Source organism: Citrus sinensis, chromosome 6 (genome assembly GCF_022201045.2).
Source record: "Citrus sinensis cultivar Valencia sweet orange chromosome 6, DVS_A1.0, whole genome shotgun sequence".
In the NCBI taxonomy this organism is placed as follows: Eukaryota; Viridiplantae; Streptophyta; class Magnoliopsida; order Sapindales; family Rutaceae; genus Citrus; species Citrus sinensis.
The window spans coordinates 12,718,615-12,738,387 of NC_068561.1; the positions used below are offsets into that span (position 1 = coordinate 12,718,615).

General features: G+C 33.1%; 2 protein-coding genes and 1 long non-coding RNA gene across 4 annotated transcripts; all 3 read left to right on the forward strand.

Moving 5' to 3' along the window:
• The first annotated feature begins 3,438 nt into the window (after positions 1-3,438).
• On the forward strand, positions 3,439-13,537 carry LOC102612177 (uncharacterized acetyltransferase At3g50280-like). 2 transcript variants are annotated; one of them, XM_052443690.1, is made up of 2 exons: positions 3,439-3,474; positions 12,101-13,537. In XM_052443690.1, exon 2 carries the CDS (start codon positions 12,119-12,121, stop codon positions 13,463-13,465), a length of 1,347 nt encoding a protein of 448 aa, XP_052299650.1. In that variant the 5' UTR covers positions 3,439-3,474; positions 12,101-12,118; the 3' UTR covers positions 13,466-13,537. The 2 variants fall into 2 exon arrangements, with proteins under 2 accessions (XP_052299650.1, XP_006480713.2); XM_006480650.4 differs by lacking the exon at positions 3,439-3,474 and adding an exon at positions 11,726-12,015.
• On the forward strand, positions 3,817-14,567 carry LOC107177406 (uncharacterized). The gene is made up of 2 exons (XR_008055823.1): positions 3,817-3,964; positions 14,150-14,567. It is a non-coding gene; the product is annotated as an uncharacterized LOC107177406 (long non-coding RNA).
• Positions 14,568-18,480: 3,913 nt separating this feature from the next.
• On the forward strand, positions 18,481-19,414 carry LOC102623071 (hypothetical protein). The gene has a single exon (XM_006480779.4). It carries the CDS (start codon positions 18,708-18,710, stop codon positions 19,179-19,181), a length of 474 nt encoding a protein of 157 aa, XP_006480842.1. The 5' UTR covers positions 18,481-18,707; the 3' UTR covers positions 19,182-19,414.
• The last annotated feature ends 359 nt before the right edge of the window (positions 19,415-19,773 follow it).

Genomic DNA, 19,773 nt, shown 5'->3' on the forward strand with positions numbered 1-19,773 from the left:
GTGACTACTTGTGAAGGGGTGGAATTTTCCTCCTAACACCCATTTTCTTATGAAACTATTAAAATTTCAAAACTTAATTTTTACTCTACACATCCTCTATATTTCCAAAAAGATGACCTTAATTAAAGATATATATTTATTTTTTTCTACAAATTTGTTTCTACATCTGCAACCACTAAGTCTTTTGTTAGCGTTCTCACTTTTTCTTGATCTCAACAATGACCTTAAGTTGTTCTCTTATCAATCTCCACAAGAGCATGCATATTAATAAGGAGAAATGAGACTTAAATAAATAAACATGACATAATTAAAATATTTAAGATTACTAAAATAATAGTATTCTGCTATGAAAAGATCTCTTTTCAAATTCAATGTGCTGCTACAATGCTGCCAGCCTGCTATAATACTTCTTGAAAATTTTTTGGGTTGCAAAGTCGCTTGTCCCTGTTTTATACTTGATTTGCGCAAGATTCATAGATGAGAAAGAAAATATGGTATCAGAAGCACCAATTTCTATTATATTGACACTTCTTGAGTTCGCATCATGTGCATTCGCTTTATTTGTTATTATTTGTGAAATACTCTATTCAATTTGAAAAAGGAGAAGTTTTAAATGAACGGCCCAGAAGAAAACGAATTAGGGTGAGAATAACTAATTATCTTGTTTTGTCTCCAACATTAATTTCCTTTAAGGATAATTTAAGAATATAATTTATCAAAATTACGGGTGTAAAGAGTACTTTTATGGGTTCAAATACCTTAGAAATGGTGAGAATAACTAATTTTCTTATAAGTGATGATACAACCACAAACTCTTTTACAAATTTATTTTGTGCAAATTGATTAGGCATTAACTTATTGGTTGAATAAAAATATAAAATAATAAAAATAAATCATGTGTACCAAGAGATATCTAATCCAATCAATCAAATCATGCCACATCAATTTGTATAAAAAATATTTGTATAAGAATTTGTGGCTATATTATTACTTTTTTCTTATACTCTTTTTTTAATTAAAATTTTTAATATTAATTTTGATAAAATTACCTAATTATCCATCTTCTATCTTTCACACTTTTTATTTGTTTTGAGGGTCAATCTACAACCACCCTCACATTGTAGTAAAAGAGACTATATATATGTATGTATGTATGTATGTATATGTACACGCTTAATAATAGGATATTAGGAACCTTACCTCTACGAATATTTACTCTAACCAAATTAATTATATAAAAATGTAGAAAATAAAAATGCAATTCAAATACAAGTTATATATTCCTCTAAAAAAAAGGTAAATTAAAATCTTAAATTTATTAAAATCTCAAGTACTTAAATAGCATGCTTAAATAAATTAAGCAACTAAAATTTTATATCTTTTCAATTTTTAAACAAGTATTATTTAAAAAAATAAATAGCACACAACTTTGAGCTTGCTTCAATTTGTAGAAAACAGCTTCCCTTTAGCAAAGCAATTTCTTCATTAAATTTCTCAAACAACATGAGCTATGTCAAATAGAGCTTCATTGTTTAAGGGACAAGAGAATTTTAAAATTAATGATAACATACAAATAACTAATAAAATTTGATAACTTAATAATAAAATTCAACTTTATTGCCTTAATTAGGACAATAACTTGACAAAATTGACTTTGATATTAAGGTGAAATTGGCTTGGCCGTAAAGTGACTACTGATATTTGTCTTTCGTTAGTTGTTGATCGGTGGAAATTGGAATAAAAGAAGAAAATGGAACTTGAACATTTGACTTAAGTATCAATTAATATTTATATTTTTTAAAAATATCTTAAAACAACCTTATAGTTGAATATATTACATTATTACCTTTATTTTTTCTTTCTTTTTACAAAAATATCCTCCTAATAATATTCTTGACATTAATTAATTTATTAATAAGAAATTAATTAACAAGTACTTATTTACTAGTAAATTAACCAATAAATATTAATGTGAAAGAATTAATTTTTTTTTTATTTGTACAACAAGTTTACTAATAATTATTTATAAATTAATTAATATCAGTTAACTTAAAGTAAATTTTATACAAAAATACCCTTGCAATAAAATTCTTGGGAATATCTATAAAAAAATAATTTATCAAATTAACTTTAGAAGTAACATATAAATTTACACAAACTTTTATATTATCATTATCATTATTATTATTATTATTATTATTATTATTATTATTATTATTATTATTATTATTTTACTTTTAAGATTAACTTAGTAAATTAATTTTTTTATAAAATAATTATTAGTAAGATTGCTATAAGGATGTTTGACCCACTCAAATCAAATCCTACTTTTTAATTAACAAAAAAATTTGCCAAAATTACTTTTTTAAAAATAAATATTGTTTTTACATTTTCATTTTTTAGTCTCATCGACTCTCTCTCTCTCACTCTCACAAAATTCATCATATTGAATTCTTGATCTTCTAATATAAAACAGCAAGCAATTAATAAGAATTAAATATGCAGTAAAAATATAATGATTCGTATGGGGTTCATATCCGGAAAAACAGAATAAATTCATATCATGGGGTTATCATTGTTTCTCTAAATTCATTTTACAGCTAAATTTTCTTGCTATTCATGCAAGCAAACTTTTCACTTGCATATCAGATTGCGGTGGTGGTGAGGAAAAAAAACATTTTAAGGATAATTTTAAAAATAAAATGATTAATTGAATAACAGAAACTAATGAGATAAATTGAACGATCAAATATCATTTCAAAATAGATATTATTATTATTATTATCATTATTTATTTTTTAAATCCATACCGAGCTATAGCTCGGTGCACTGCTTCAAGTGTGCTCTATTTTATTACATTTTTAAGAACTTGAGTTGAACTTGAAATTGCCACTCTCTTAGTAAAAAATTTAAGAGAGTGGGTTCGAATCTCTACAATGGAAGGAATTCTATATTTCATATTTGTCATGAGTAAAAAAAAAAATTAAAAAAAATATCAAAATTGTAAATGGAGAACATGAGAAATTTGAAATTAGCTGCAAAATGATACAGGTTCTTTTCAAGACTATAGTTGGACCTGAGCTGCTAGATTGTTTTCTTTCCCTTTCTTTTTGAGCTTTTGAGAAGGACAGGACAAAATTATAAACGATAAATCTGTGTTGTGGTACGAATTTAACGGTGTCTCTCATAATTAGAGCCCTCCCCAAAATACCTCGAGACAAAAAAAAAAATGACAAGAAGAATTATTTCATTCAAGTTTATGCGGTGATAATTCAAGATAACATTGGGGCAGGAGAAGGATAGTCAACAGCAAATTATCATCACAATACACGTGTCAAGTAATTGCGAATAAACCCCGAAGAGAGGAAGAAACTCCAAATTATCGGATAATCATAGCAAAATGGTATTGCTTGCCTAGATCAGAAGTAATCTTGTATCATTTTTTAGCTTCCCCAAATTCTGTTTCTGTACACTGTTAAGTATTTTTCATCCTCATTTTCTTGTATCCATTATGCGTTATATCACCATTTATTCGTGTTAGGAATCGGAGTCAGACAAAGATTGCAACCGCCACTGCCACCAGAATATTTTGGAAATGCAGCTCAGGGAGAGTTCGTGTCCATGAAAGCGAGATATCAACTTGAGCAAGGGCTTGGAAATGTGGCATTGAAAATGAACAAGTTCATCGCTGCGTATACTGACGAAAAGATAAAGAACTTCTTGGAGTCTTGGGGAAAAATCCCTGAGATCCTAACATGGGATAGCCTGCCGATGAAGAATAATGCTTGCTTCGCAAGTAGCTCGCCGAGGTTCAATTTCTACGGTAACGATTTCGGGTGGGGAAGACCAATGGCAGTGAGGAGTGGTCCAGCGAACAAGGCTGATGGGAAGATCACCCTGTTTGCCGGAGTGGAAGAAGGGAGTGTCGACGTTGAAGCTTGCTTTTTGCCTGAGACACTGCAAGGTATGGGAAATGATACAGAATTCATGCAATTTGTATATTAACTGTTAAAAATCTTCCGTGCTCTGGAGCTTTGGCCATTAACCATTATATCAATGAAAGCTTACTTTTAAATAGATTTTTTATGAATTAATGTAGATCAAATTTAGTATGACATGATTATGTTTCTGATCAAATGATGTATTTTCATTGATCATGTGAGAAGTAAAAGAGATTCAACCCGCAAGTTGCTTCTACCAAACATTGACTTTCCGATTATAGTCGTGCCTTGGCAAAAGCCTAATTAGGATTTCAATTAAAATATATCTAATTTTGATGTTTTTGAAAAATAAAGCCACGGTGAAATAATTGACATATTACATCAACAGTTAAGTGAATTTTTTTTTTCTTTTTGGGTATCATACGAAATACGAATGTAGATATAAAAGTTTTATAACGTCTTTAGCAACTTGCAACTTGCAGATATAGACTTTGTAAATTATTTTGAATGCTTAACATATTTCTTTTAATGTGATCAATAAAAGTTTTAAAAGCAACAGATTAATGATAAATAAAATTGTTTCATATTAAAAATAAATCTCGATGACTTGATAGAACAAGAATCAATCAGTCCTTGATCTTAGCCACTAACTTAGCATATTGTAATATTCATTCTCCTTTATATTCTTTCCTTTCTATTATTTGACCGTTTGGTACTTGCCTTAGATGATTCTAGTATTTTGTATATAAGGATCTTGTACACAGCAAATTATATATGAGCATTTCCACAATTCTTTACATGGTATCAGAGCAAATTTTGCTCATTTCTGCTTTTCTCTTTGACAATCATGTCTAGTAGTTTGAATCCAATATTAGAAACATCAAATTCCCTCATTACCGATGTTTCTTCACCATACTTTCTTCATTCATCTGATCATCCTGGAGCCATTCTTGTATCTAATGTGCTAACGGGTGATAATTATTCAACATGGAAAAGATCCATGAAGATGGCATTAAATGCCAAAAACAAATTGGGTTTTATTGATGGAAGCATACAAAAACCTTCATCAACCTCACAAGATTTAAAAACTTGGGAGCGATGCAATGACATGGTCCTTTCATGGATGCTCAATGGAATAGAGAAAAATCTTGCCAATAGCCTCATCTATTGTGATACTCCACGCTCTCTTTGGCTTGGGTTGGAAGAACGTTTTTCACAAAGTAATAATCCGCGGATTTATGAACTTAAGAGAGCCATATGCAATCACCAGCAAGAGCAAAAATCATTAGTGATTTATTTTAATACTTTGAAATTTTATTGGGATGAATTGTCCACATTAACCATTATTTCTTCTTGCAAGTGTGAAACTTCAAATGAATTGCAGGGATTACTAGAGACTGAAAAGGTGTTTCAATTCCTAATGGGTCTCAATGATTCATATTCTTCGGTACGAAGTCAAATCTTAGCCATGGAACCACTTCCAAATGTTGGAAAAGCATATTCAATTATTCATCAGGAAGAACGTCAACGACTTCTCCATGTTTACAGTCAACCATCTATTGAATCAACAGCCTTGACAGCCAATAATAAGACTCAAACGACCAGCCGTCAAAATCATTCACATCTTAGCCATTTGCATGGAGTACAAGAGACACAAGGACGAGGTAGACCTTTCTGCGATCATTGCGAGAAATATGGGCATATAAAAGCCAAATGTTACAAAATTGTTGGCTACCCACCAAACTGGAAACATTCAAATCGATCGCATGTTGCTGCTCCTGCAACCACGAAGCCACAACAACTAAATGATCATCCCATTCCAACAGACAAGAATTCATCATCTCAGCCTACTATCCAAATTCCCGGTCTCACGGCTGAACAATATCAACAGTTATTATCTATACTTTCAACAAGTGAGCAGCCATCTACTGCAAACTTAGCTGGTAAAATCATTCCTTTTTGCAATTCTGCTATTAACTCATATAATAATTCTTGGATAATTGATAGTGGGGCATCTGATCACATGACTCCTAATATTTCTTCATTTAAAAATTTTGTGCCCATGTCTCATGTCAAACCCGTGAGACTACCAAATGGCACAACTGTTCCTACAACAAAATGTGGATCCATTAAATTATCCTCCTCTTTTTTGAAAGTTGACAAATTTCACAACAAGAATTAAATGATGCAATATCAGAAATAAAAGACAAACGCTGCATTCGGTCTTTAGAAGGGTGACCGAGTCGCAAATGCCAAAGATTGGAATTGGGTTCCTTTGCAACGTTCATTACTGAAGGAAGGGAAGAATGACCATTGATATGCTCATAATAATATAGTCCATCCCGAACTTCACCCTTTCCAATCAGCTTCTTCGTTGAAAGGTCCTGAAAAACACAAAATGAAGGGAAAAATATAGCAGCACAGTTCAAATCCTTGGTTAGCTTGCTTACAGATAATAGATTAAAATTAAAATGAGGAACGAATAAGGCATTATCTAAAGTCAAAGAGGAGGATAATTTAATGGATCCACATTTTGTTGTAGGAACAGTTGTGCCATTTGGTAGTCTCACGGGTTTGACATGAGACATGGGCACAAAATTTTTAAATGAAGAAATATTAGGAGTCATGTGATCAGATGCCCCACTATCAATTATCCAAGAATTATTATATGAGTTAATAGCAGAATTGCAAAAAGGAATGATTTTACCAGCTAAGTTTGCAGTAGATGGCTGCTCACTTGTTGAAAGTATAGATAATAACTGTTGATATTGTTCAGCCGTGAGACCGGGAATTTGGATAGTAGGCTGAGATGATGAATTCTTGTCTGTTGGAATGGGATGATCATTTAGTTGTTGTGGCTTCGTGGTTGCAGGAGCAGCAACATGCGATCGATTTGAATGTTTCCAGTTTGGTGGGTAGCCAACAATTTTGTAACATTTGGCTTTTATATGCCCATATTTCTCGCAATGATCGCAGAAAGGTCTACCTCGTCCTTGTGTCTCTTGTACTCCATGCAAATGGCTAAGATGTGAATGATTTTGACGGCTGGTCATTTGAGTCTTATTATTGGCTGTCAAGGCTGTTGATTCAATAGATGGTTGACTGGAAACATGGAGAAGTCGTTGACGTTCTTCCTGATGAATAATTGAATATGCTTTTCCAACATTTGGAAGTGGTTCCATGGCTAAGATTTGACTTCGTACCGAAGAATATGAATCATTGAGACCCATTAGGAATTGAAACACCTTTTCAGTCTCTAGTAATCCCTGCAATTCATTTGAAGTTTCACACTTGCAAGAAGAAATAATGGTTAATGTGGACAATTCATCCCAATAAAATTTCAAAGTATTAAAATAAATCACTAATGATTTTTGCTCTTGCTGGTGATTGCATATGGCTCTCTTAAGTTCATAAATCCGCGGATTATTACTTTGTGAAAAACGTTCTTCCAACCCAAGCCAAAGAGAGCGTGGAGTATCACAATAGATGAGGCTATTGGCAAGATTTTTCTCTATTCCATTGAGCATCCATGAAAGGACCATGTCATTGCATCGCTCCCAAGTTTTTAAATCTTGTGAGGTTGATGAAGGTTTTTGTATGCTTCCATCAATAAAACCCAATTTGTTTTTGGCATTTAATGCCATCTTCATGGATCTTTTCCATGTTGAATAATTATCACCCGTTAGCACATTAGATACAAGAATGGCTCCAGGATGATCAGATGAATGAAGAAAGTATGGTGAAGAAACATCGGTAATGAGGGAATTTGATGTTTCTAATATTGGATTCAAACTACTAGACATGATTGTCAAAGAGAAAAGCAGAAATGAGCAAAATTTGCTCTGATACCATGTAAAGAATTGTGGAAATGCTCATATATAATTTGCTGTGTACAAGATCCTTATATACAAAATACTAGAATCATCTAAGGCAAGTACCAAACGGTCAAATAATAGAAAGGAAAGAATATAAAGGAGAATGAATATTACAATATGCTAAGTTAGTGGCTAAGATCAAGGACTGATTGATTCTTGTTCTAATAATAATCCTGTGAAAAGTTCCTTTCGTACTATCGATAGGAGTTAGAATAAGATTGCAACCATCACTGCCGCCTGACGAATATTTCGGAAATGCAATTCTATAAAGCGGGAGATCAAATTGAATATGTGGCACTGCAAATGAGCAAGATCATCGCTATGCAGATAGATGAAAATATAAGGGACTCCTAGGAGTCCTGGAGAGAAAACCCTGTGGTCTTAACATGGGAAAGCCAGAAGACGAAATCTTATTGCTTTCCAAGTAGTTCGTCGAGGTTCTATGAGAAGTGGTCCAGGGAATAAAGCTTATGGGAAGATCACTTTGTTTACAGGAGTGGAAGAAGGCAATGTCGACATTGAAGCTTGCTTTTTGCCTGAGACAAAGCAGGGCATGGGACATGATAGAGCGTTCATGCCATCTACGTGTTAACGTCTTTGGTGATCCTGAAACATTACTTTCTAATCATTCATTTACTCGTTATCACGGGTAAATGAATGGTATCATAATTAGTTAAAAATACACAAACGACAAAAAGTGAATTCATTACTATAACTATGCTTTATTTAGGAACCTCATGCAATAAATTATTTAATCTCAAAACTCAATTTAATAATTAATCCCATGCACATCTATCCGTTAGAGCATAACAACAAAATTTCTGTACTGGCATCCGCGGCAGAGCATAATAGCCGTAGAGAAATGGAAATTGAAAGGAAGGAGCTGGTAGCTTATAACTGTGATTCAAGTTTTTGCTTTAGAAAATTTTCGGCCCCGTCTAGTAAACCGGTCAATACCTCACGAGCTCATTAAACTATCAAATTTAGGGCCCAGTTTAATGGGCCTAGTTGGTTGCTGTGTTGGGTCTGGTTAGTCTCAACAAATACTGGTCGTAGCCTCGTAGGCAGTTCGCATTAGAGATTTATGACGATTGTAGTGTGTGAACGAGTAATAGAAAGCTCTATTTATTGGCACAAGGAGTAACCCTTGTGCGGTTGTGCAGATAAAAAGAGAAAAGTGCAGTGGGTTATATGAAATTAAAAGTAACATGTTGTTGTAAACACGATTAGAAAACTCCTGATTCACGTCATAAAAGCCTTTAACTCAACACCAAAGTATTCAGGGAACTACACTCATGGTTTGAATAGAAATGCACAACCATGGTTCTAATACCAATGGATAAAATAAATTTAAGCTTTACGGCAATGAATCCATTCAACATATTTCATAAGGGAGAAAGGCAGCATTTTATCTTGGTTGGCCATGAAAAAGACTTGCTGCTCAGCTTGTTTCTTGCCCGTTAACTCAACCTTATGTTCTTAGCTTCAATCTCAGCAGCGAAATCAAGCTCCTCATTCACTGCACACAAACAATTAGGAGAAAGGAGAAAAAGAAAGACAATGTATAGCGCATTTTAAAAGAAATGTTTAGAAAACAGTGGAAAACCTCTACAGAATTCTTAGTATTTTTGTCAACACAATACTTCTTCTTTTAAAGACATTTATGCCATAGAACAAAACCTTAGCCTACAAGATTTGTACACAGAGAATGAAAAAAGAACCAAGTAATTCATGAATCAAAGACATAGAGCAAAGAGGGGATAAGTAACGTAATTACGCACACGGAATTGGCACAGATGAACAAAGAACGAGTTGCAAGCTCTTTATTTATTTATTTATTTTGTTTTAACCATGAGGTATCCTGAGGAGGGCCCAACTATCATATGATCTCCCCACAAGCTTTACAACGAGTTATCATATGCTTTCTAACTCTCAAAGATTAACAAGTTACAGGCCTTAGAAACTGCTCTCGTAAATTCATTTTACAGCTAAATTTTCTTGCTATTCATGCAAGCAAACTTTTCACTTGCATATCAGCTTGCGATGGTGGTGAGGAAAAAAACATTTTAAGGATAATTTTAAAAATAAATGATTAATTGAATAAGGGGAACTAATGAGATAAATTGCAAATATCATTTCAACAAAGGGTCCGTTTACGGCTGCCCTGTAAACTATCTTTTAGCTCCTTATACTCCTAATTATTTACCATTTATTCATATGTATTATAAAATTTTCTGTATTGTAAAATTTCATTTAGTCTCTTACTCTTTGTTTTATTTCATTGAAACCCTTAGAGTATTAATTTGCCCTCTATAATTTTAAATTCTCAATATACCCTCCATTTAACTAAAAATATAATAATTATTAAATGGATTATAATTATAACTTTATTATAATTATAATTTTAAAATGGATTATTATTATTATTAACAAGAATAAAAATTATTATAATTAATTAATCTATTAAAAATAATTAATAATGATACAAAATAATAATTATAATAAAAATTAATTAAGGATTTTATTTGTAATTTGTTACAATTTAACTCATTCTGATTTTGATTTTAAGACAAAGTAAACACATAAATGGTAATACAACTCATTCTAATTACAATTCCTATAGTTCAAGTAGATAACTATTCTAGTTCTAATTTCTCATTTCGATTCTAACTCATTATGTTCCTAAATAATGTTGATTCTTATTTAGTGAATGCACTATAAAATTGTAAATCACTCTATATTCAATTAGATCACTCTATATTATTTACAAGTTATTCATAACTATTATGAATTTTATATTGTATTCACTAAACATGAATCAAAATTAGCTAGAAAATAATGATTTAGAATCAGAATAGCTGGAATCAAAATGAAGAAATTGAATCAAAATAATTTATTTACTTGAACTATAGGAATCGTAATTAGAATGAGTTGTATTACTATTTATGTATTTACTTTGTCTTAGAATCAAAATTGAAATCAGTTAAATTGTAACAAATTACTACAAAATCCTTAATTAATTTTTATCAAAATCATTATTTTGTATTTTGATTATTGTTATTGTTATTATTATTCAAAAATTAATTATTAATAATAATTATTGTTAATTATTATTAACAATTTCACTAAAAATTATTATTAATTATTGTTAATAGATTAATTAATTATAATACTTTTTATTCTTGTTGTTGTTAATAATAATAATAATCATCATCATCCATTTTAAAATTATAATTATAATTATAATTATAACAAAATAATAATTATAATTATAATTATAATCCATTTAATAATTGTTATATTTTTAATTAAATCGAGGGTATTTTGAGAATTTAAAATTATAGAGGGCGAATTGGTACTCTAAAAATTTTAATGAAATAAAATAGAGGATAAGTGACTAAATGAAATTTTACAATGTAAAAAATTTTATAATACTTATAACTAAATGGTAAATAATCAAGAGTATAAGGGGAGGAAAGATATTTTAAGGGCAGCCGTAAGTTACGTTAAATGTAACTATTAGGCGGACCCTTCAGCAAAGGTATTATCATTATTATTATCATTATTTATTTTTTAAATCCATACCGAGCTACAGAGCTCGGTGTACTGGTTCAATACTTCAATTGTGCTCTATTTTATTATATTCTTAGAACTTGAGTTAAACTTGAAATTGTCACTCTCTTTGTAAAATTTAAGAGAGTGGGTTCGAATCTCAAGGAATTCTATATTTCATATTTGTCACGAGTCACAAAAAAAAAAAAAAAAATCTAGAAATTGTAAATGGAGAATATGAGAAATTTGAAATTAGCTGCAAAATGATTTCATCCAGTCAAGATAAGACGGTGATCATTCAAGATAACGAATAGGTTCCTTTCAAGATTACAGCTGGACATGAGCTGACAGATTTTTTTTTTTGGTCTTTTGGAGCTCTTGAGAAGAACAGGATTATAAACGACAAGAAGAATTTTTTCAATCAAGTTTATGTGGTGATAATTCAAGATAACATTGGGGCACGAGAGGGATTGGTCAACAGGCAAATTACCATCACAATAAACGTGTCAAATAATTGCAGGTGCGCTCCGAAGAGAGGAAGAAACTCCAAATTATCGGATAATCATAGCAAAATGGTATTGCTTGCCTAGATCAGAAGGACTCTTGTATCAATTTTTTAGCTTCCCCAAATTCTGTTTCTGTACACTGTAAGTATTTTTCATCCTCATTTTCTTGTATCCATTATGCGTTATATCACCATTTATTTTCATCTCGATATTTGGTTTCAATTAGATCACCGGAGGAAATAAGATGGGAAGAACACAGATAATCTCAAAGAGCACCGTCTGTGCAGCAATTCACAGGGAACCAAACCTTAGAATCGATTTAACTCCATGGGATCTTAAGCTCATTCAATTTGATACCATTCAGAAAGGACTTCTCTTCCGCAAACCTCCAAATGATAACACCGATACCAGCAGCTTGAACTTGATCCACCACCTCAAGACCTCCCTTTCACGTACGCTAGACTACTTTCCCGCACTTGCCGGTCGCCTAGCCACCATCGAGCATCATGATGACAGCAACACAATTTCTGTTTACATAAATTGCAACAATGCCGGCGCAGAGTTTGTACACGCCACGGCCGATGGAGTCTCTGTCGCAGATATCATTTCACCTGTTTATGTTCCTAATGAAATTGTTTACTCTTTTTTCCCACTAAATGGAGTAACAAACTGTCAGTGTATCTCCGAGGCCAAGCCGTTGCTTGGGGTTCAAGTGACAGAGCTTGTGGATGGAATCTTCATCGCTTGCACTATCAATCACTCCGTTGTTGACGGCACTTCCTTTTGGCATTTCTTCAATTCTTGGTCTGAAATCTCACGGGGTTCTGATTGTATTTCAAAACTTCCAGTTCTAGAACGTGGGTTTCTCTCTGAATCAGAATATTTCCCCATTCGCCTCCCTCTCTGGAGCATTGAACCTTCCGGAACTCACACTCCACCGCCTAATTTGCGACAAAGGGTTTTCCACTTTACGAAGGAAAACATTGCAAAACTCAAAGCAAAAGCCAATGCTGAGATTGGTAGTACCAACAAGATCTCCTCTCTCCAAGCAATCCTTTCCCAGATCTGGCGATCATTTACTCGTAATCGATCTCTTGATCCTGATGAAGAAGTTCTTTTCATGTTAGGAATCGGAGTCAGACAAAGATTGCAACCGCCACTGCCACCAGAATATTTTGGAAATGCAGCTCAGGGAGAGTTCGTGTCCATGAAAGCGAGATATCAACTTGAGCAAGGGCTTGGAAATGTGGCATTGAAAATGAACAAGTTCATCGCTGCTTATACTGAAGAAAAGATAAAGAACTTCTTGGAGTCTTGGGGAAAAAACCCTGAGATCCTAACATGGGATAGCCTGCCGATGAAGAATAATGCTTGCTTCGCAAGTAGTTCACCGAGGTTCAATTTCTACGGTAACGATTTCGGGTGGGGAAGACCAATGGCAGTGAGGAGTGGTCCAGCGAACAAGGTTGATGGGAAGATCACCCTGTTTGCCGGAGTGGAAGAAGGGAGTGTCGACGTTGAAGCTTGCTTTTTGGCTCAGACACTGCAAGGTATGGGAAATGATACAGAATTCATGCAATTTGTATCTTAATTGTCAAAAATCTTCCGCGCTCTGGGGCTTTGCTCATTAACGATTATATCAATGAAAGCTTGCTTTTAAATACATTTTTTATGAATATTAGTAGAACAAATTTAGTATTACATGTTTATGTTTCTGATCAAATGATGTATTTTCATTGATCATGTGAGAAGTAAAAGAGATTCAACCCGCAAGTTGCTTCTACCAAACATTGACTTTCCGCTTATAGTCGTGCCTTGGCAAAAGCCCAATTAGGATTTCAATTAAAATATATCTAATTTTGATATTTTAAAAATAAAGCCATGGTGAAATAATTGACATAATATCAATATCACACCAATAGTTCAGTGACTTTTTTTTTTTTTTGGTTTTGGTATAATGTGAATGTAGACATAAAAGTTTTATATCGTTTATAGCAACTTGCAGATATAAACTTTGTAAATTATTTTGAATGCTTAACATATTTCTTTTAATGTAATCAATGAAAATTTTAAAATCAGTCGAACAGATTAATGCTAAATAAAATTGTTTCATATTAAAAGTAAATCTCGATGACTTGATAATCCTGTGAAGAAGTTCCTTTCGTACTATCGATAGGAGTTAGAATAAGATTGCAACCATCATTGCCGCCTGATGAATATTTCGGAAATGCAATTCTATAAAGCGAGAGATCAAATTGAATATGTGGCATTGCAGATGAGCAAGATCATCGCTATGCACACAGATGAAAATACAAGGGACTCCTTGGAGTCATGGAGAGAAAACCCTGCGGTCTTAACATGGGAAAACTAGAAGATGAAATCTTGTTGCTTTCCAAGTAGTTCGTCAAGGTTCAATGGCAATAAGAAGTGGTCCAGGGAATAAAGCTGATGGGAAGATCACTTTGTTTACAGGAGTGGAAGAAGGCAATGTCGACATTGAAGCTTGCTTTTTGCCTGAGACACAGCAGGGTATGGGACATGATACAGAGTTCATGCCATCTATATATTAACGTCTTTGGTGATCCAGAAACATTACTTTCTAATAATTCATTTATTCGTTTTCACATGTAAATGAATGGCATTATAAATAATTAAAAATACCCAAATGACAAAAAGTGAATTGATTACTATAACTATGCTTTATTTAGGCATCTCATGCAATAAATTATTTCATCTCAAAACTCAATTTAATAATTAATCCCATGAACATCTATCCATTAGAGCATGACAACAAAATTTCTATTAGAAATGGCAAAAGGTCGGACCAAGCACGAGCTCAACCCAATCAAAAAAATTTGAAACCCCACCCTAAATGAGCCCGACCATTACCCTATTGAAATAGTTTTCATAGAACTGATAATACCAAAGCTAAATAGCTAATGCCGACGGCAGAACTTGTGCCTAGTTGAACAGGTGCGTTGGCTGGCAGGCAAATGCAACAGGACGACGACAAAGGGCGGCTGGTTCACGTCGCAACGTTGCGAAGCTGAGTGCGATTAGAAATGGAGCAGACTGCAGGCAGCAGGCGAGAGCGAGACGAATGGAGAGTGGAGACAATTCGTGGCTGATTGGATGGTCGTTGGCTGGTTGGCGCGCAGTGAATGGTCACTATGTTAGCTGATGGGACGACGGCTAAGTGGCTGACTTAGGGTTTTGTCACTGATAGCTTTTGTGTATTGTGAATATGTGTAAGTGTATATGGTATGTGATTTACTGAAGAGTGAAGCGTGAATGTGTGTGTGATGCTGATGCACTGATCTATGTTGTGTGCGTGTGTAAAAATTGTGTTAGTTTTTTTTTTAATAGGGTCGGGTCAGCTTAAGCCCGATCCTTACCCAAAATTTGATCGGGCCTAAAAAGCTTAGTCTGGACTCGATTTAAGACTCGAATATTTGATTTAAAGCGCAAAAAATTAAGATCGGGTCAGTCGGAACAAAAATAGGATCGGTTCAAATTACCAAGACTAATTTTTGTACTGGCACCCGTGGCAAAGCATAATAGCTGTAGAGAAATGAAAATTGAAAGGAAGGAGCTGGTAGCTTATAACTGTGATTCAGGTTTTGCTTTAGAAAATTTTTGGCCCGGTCTAGTAAACCGGTCAGTACCTCACGAGCTCATTAAACCATCAAATTTAGGGCCCAGTTTGATGGGCCTAGTTTGTTGCTGTGTTGGGTTTTGTTAGTCTCAACAAATAATGGTCGTACCCTCGTAGGCAGTTTGCATTAGAGATTTATGATTATTGTTATGTGTGAATGAGTAATAGAAAACTCTATTTATTAACACAAAGAGTAACCCTTGTGCGGTTGTGCAGATAAAAAGAGAAAAGAGCAGTGGGTTATGTGAAATTAAAAGTAACAAGTTGTAAACGCGATTAGAAAACTCCTGATTCACGCTATAAAAGCCTTTAACTCAACACCAAAGTAGTCAGGGAACTACACTCATGGTTTGAATAGAAATGCACAACCATGGTTCTAATACCAATGGGTAAAATGAATTTAAGCTTTACGTCTATGATATTGTAAATCCATTCAACATATTTCATAAGGGAGAAAGGCAACATTTTATCTTGGTTGGCCATGAAAAAGACTTGCAGCTCAGCTTGTTTCTTGCCCGTTAATTCAACCTTTTGTTCTTAGCTTCAATCGCAACAGCAAAATCAAGCTCCTCACTCACTGCACACACGCACACACACACAATTAGGAAAAAGGAGAAAAAGAAAGACGGTGTATAATGGAGCTGCATTTTAAAAGAAATGTTTAGAAAACAGTCGAAAACCTCTACAGAATTCTTAGTATTTTTGTCAACACAAAACTTCTTTTAAAGACATTTATGCCATAGCACAAAACCTTAGCCTACAAGATTTGTACACACAGAATGAAAAAGAACCAAGTAATTCATGAATCAAGCACACAGACCAAAGAAGGGATAAGTAACATAAACACGCACACGGAATTGGCACAGATGAACAAAGAACGAGTTGCAAGCTCTTTATTATTGAAAGAAACGAGCCCCAGATCACTTGATCTCCCCACAAGCTTTACAACGAGCTATCATATGCTTTCTAACACCCAAAGATTAACAAGTTACAGGCCTTAGAAACTGCTCTCGTAATCAGCTTTTTATATGCCTAGCTCGGTCAACGAAAGCCAAAAGCTGTTATCGTCAGCAAGCTCTTAACAGACTTTCCCGCCAAAACTAAAGCACTTGGAATTCCACTTACTATTAGGTTCTAACAAAATGGTTTAGAAAAATTGAAACCCTTTCAGTGAAACTAGAGTTACTTGAATTCTTGCCCCACATTTACCTAATTAATTGAAAGTACACGTTTTATAATAAGACTCCTTGTGAAAGAAAAATCTTAGTAATGAAGAAGAATTGGGCAAAATTAATATATATATATATATATAGAGAGAGAGAGAGAGAGAGAGAGAGAGAGAGAGAGAGAGAGAGAGAGAGAGAGCTTTGTATTATGCTTAAATTGAGATAAGTTATTACTTCCATTGACTAAACCATTTGTTAGTGATGATTAAATGGTCGATAATTGTTGTTTAGTGATGAGAAACTGTGGATCTGATATGAAATTATGAATCTTACTCTTTAAGCACATGGACTAATCTGAAAATTTCTCAAACATGATAGAGACACAATAAAAGTATATAAAGTTCTAGCTTGGACTAAATTGAAATAGTTTCAAAAAAATTATGTATCTCGTAATTTAACCTACCATTTCTACTAAACGACATTCAAACTTACTATTTTTGCGCGTTTCTGTGCGTTCTTTTGTGCATATATCATTATTGTGAAACAAACGCTTCCGTTATGAATTATATTGGGTACAAGTGAGAGCATATTGTGTTATATTTATAATAGAGAGTGAGTTGATGAATTCAAATTAGAGACGATAACCAACCTTTTCTTCCTATTGTACCTCGCAATTTAGGCTTCTATTTACCAACAAACGATGGTCCAATCAAAAATTATTTTCACCAAAGATAGGGGCCTTCATTGAAATTTATCTTGTTTTTGTGTCATTTATGTTTCGGTCCCTCAAGATTATTCTATTTATATTAATATGATAATATCCCTTCAAATTTATTATCTCTTTATTATGGCCGCAATTGAACTAAAATCTTAATTCAACCACTAGCGACTAATAAGTGATGGTGATTAAATAGATAAGTTTTAAAGAATAAATTTTATGAACAAAAAGAGGAGGACCTTTTTTTAAGACTCATAAAACGTAATAATGATGTGGAAATTTAGATGGCCCAATCAACGTCCATTATTTTATTAACAAAAATGATAGTTTAGGGTTAAATTACAAGGAAATCAACGTGGGTTCAATTATAAGCAACATTCAGGGTCTAGTGCATTAATCAATGATTTATACATTTATGAAACAAGTTATTGTTGTAAAATTAATTTTAATTTTTTTATAAGCTATGTATGATAAAATCTATATAAATATATTAATTGGACCACACCTAAAATAAATTTATCTTCAACACTTTTTTATTCTTATCAAAATTCCAACTCATCAGATCTCATCAGAATATTATGCTGATTCATCACGAAATTGCAAGATATTTTTGTGGATAAAAAATACATAGATATCCCCATTACGTGATTTTATCTACATTTCAATTATATTTTGCTATAAATTGATTACGTAATCCAACTCTATTGACTTTATCTTTTTACCTATTACAAATCTAATTGAGTTTAATTAAAGATAAGACACAATAAGATTCATTTTTTATATATGGAAACCTATTGAAAGAGATTTGAATATTACCCAAAAGGAAATCAAATTTCTAAATTGTAATCAAAGAAATATTGTAGACAATACACACCCTAATTAAGTTTGATACTTCATTTTCTAGGGACCTTCTAGTAAGTCACTCAAAAGGTCAAAGTATATCACAACTTGCATTATTCATATATCCCATATAATTCCTACATTCTCTTTCAAAATCCACTTTATGCATGGGCATTTCGGTCAATAAAACTAGGTTGTCATTAGCCTAGCAGCACATACCTACACAGCATGTTGAAAAAGAAAAACACACACATTCATTGCCAATAATTATACAAAATCATAACACATAAATTAAAAAATCCCACTAAAAATACCAATTACAAATCTCACTTTCTCTCTTTCTTTTCTTTCAATCTAAGCCTTCCTAGCTATTTAAAAACTGCAATACCCCATTTCATAAATCTGATCAAACTCTGTTACTCTCCAAACCAAACCAGAACCCAAAAAAAAAAAAATGACCTCAGTTTGCATATCAAACTGTGTAAATGACACACGTGACCCACGTGTTCCGGTGAGAGCGACGTACGTGAACCTCTACAAGTGGCCGGAATCCGACGCTGAGTTTGTCCGGTCGAGATCACGCGGGATGCACGTGCATGGCCACCACCCTAGAGTTGTGGACAGCATCTCATGCAGGCAAATGTATCTGAGAAGCTACACCTTCTCAAGAGAAGAGGATAATGTGGACGAGAAAACGGCAATGTGTTTCGGCAGAAGCAAAGAGAAGAAGGCGGCGACGGCGACTTCTGATAATGATAATAATAATAACAACGGGAAGAGGAAGAAGAAGAAGAAGAAGAAGGAGAAGAAAGATCATCATCGACGTAAAAGAAAGTGTTTAAGGAAAATTTCATGCGCTGCCTTGTTCAGGATTTTTCACAGGTTGTTATCTTGTACTGCTAGTGTAGATGTTGTTGATGGAATTTAAAATGATGAAATTATTATCATAATTGATTATGTTTTTTTTTCCTTTTATTTATATTTAAGAGATTGTGTTTCCAATTAATGGGTGTTTTTATTCTACTTTAATTTTTTTTTTTTGGATGTAATGTGCAAGACGTTTTTGTATATTTGCATGTTTCGGGGTTAGAGAGATACAAGTAACCGTTGTTTAATTTTGCTCTTTGATTATGGAGAATAATAATATTATTATCGCATTAAGTTCTTGGACTAGGATTTAGTACTGATATGATTTTATGCTAATATTTTACAATGTTATGATCGAAAATTGTTGGATAACTACATGTATGAAATTAACTCTTATCTGTAAATTGTTATAAATACAGACGGGGCACGAGAACTTTAAAAGATAAACACAGTAAAAATCAAGAATTTTTGGAAGTTAATTAACAGATTCAAAGAGGTTTATGGGATGAGAGTCAGCAATGATGTAAAAGAATTGTGTCTTTCAAAAAGTAATGTGACAGTAGTCTTTGAGCTAATTGATGATACTAACCAACCCTTTTTGACCAGGAGTATATATATAATTTAATATTGTGGTCAATTTGTAGTTTTACTTT

What these genes read in the sequence shown, in the direction of transcription:
- LOC102612177 (XM_052443690.1), top strand. Translation starts at nt 12,119, where the DNA reads ATGGGAAGAACACAGATAATCTCAAAGAGCACCGTCTGTGCAGCAATT.
- LOC102623071 (XM_006480779.4), top strand. Translation starts at nt 18,708, where the DNA reads ATGACCTCAGTTTGCATATCAAACTGTGTAAATGACACACGTGACCCA.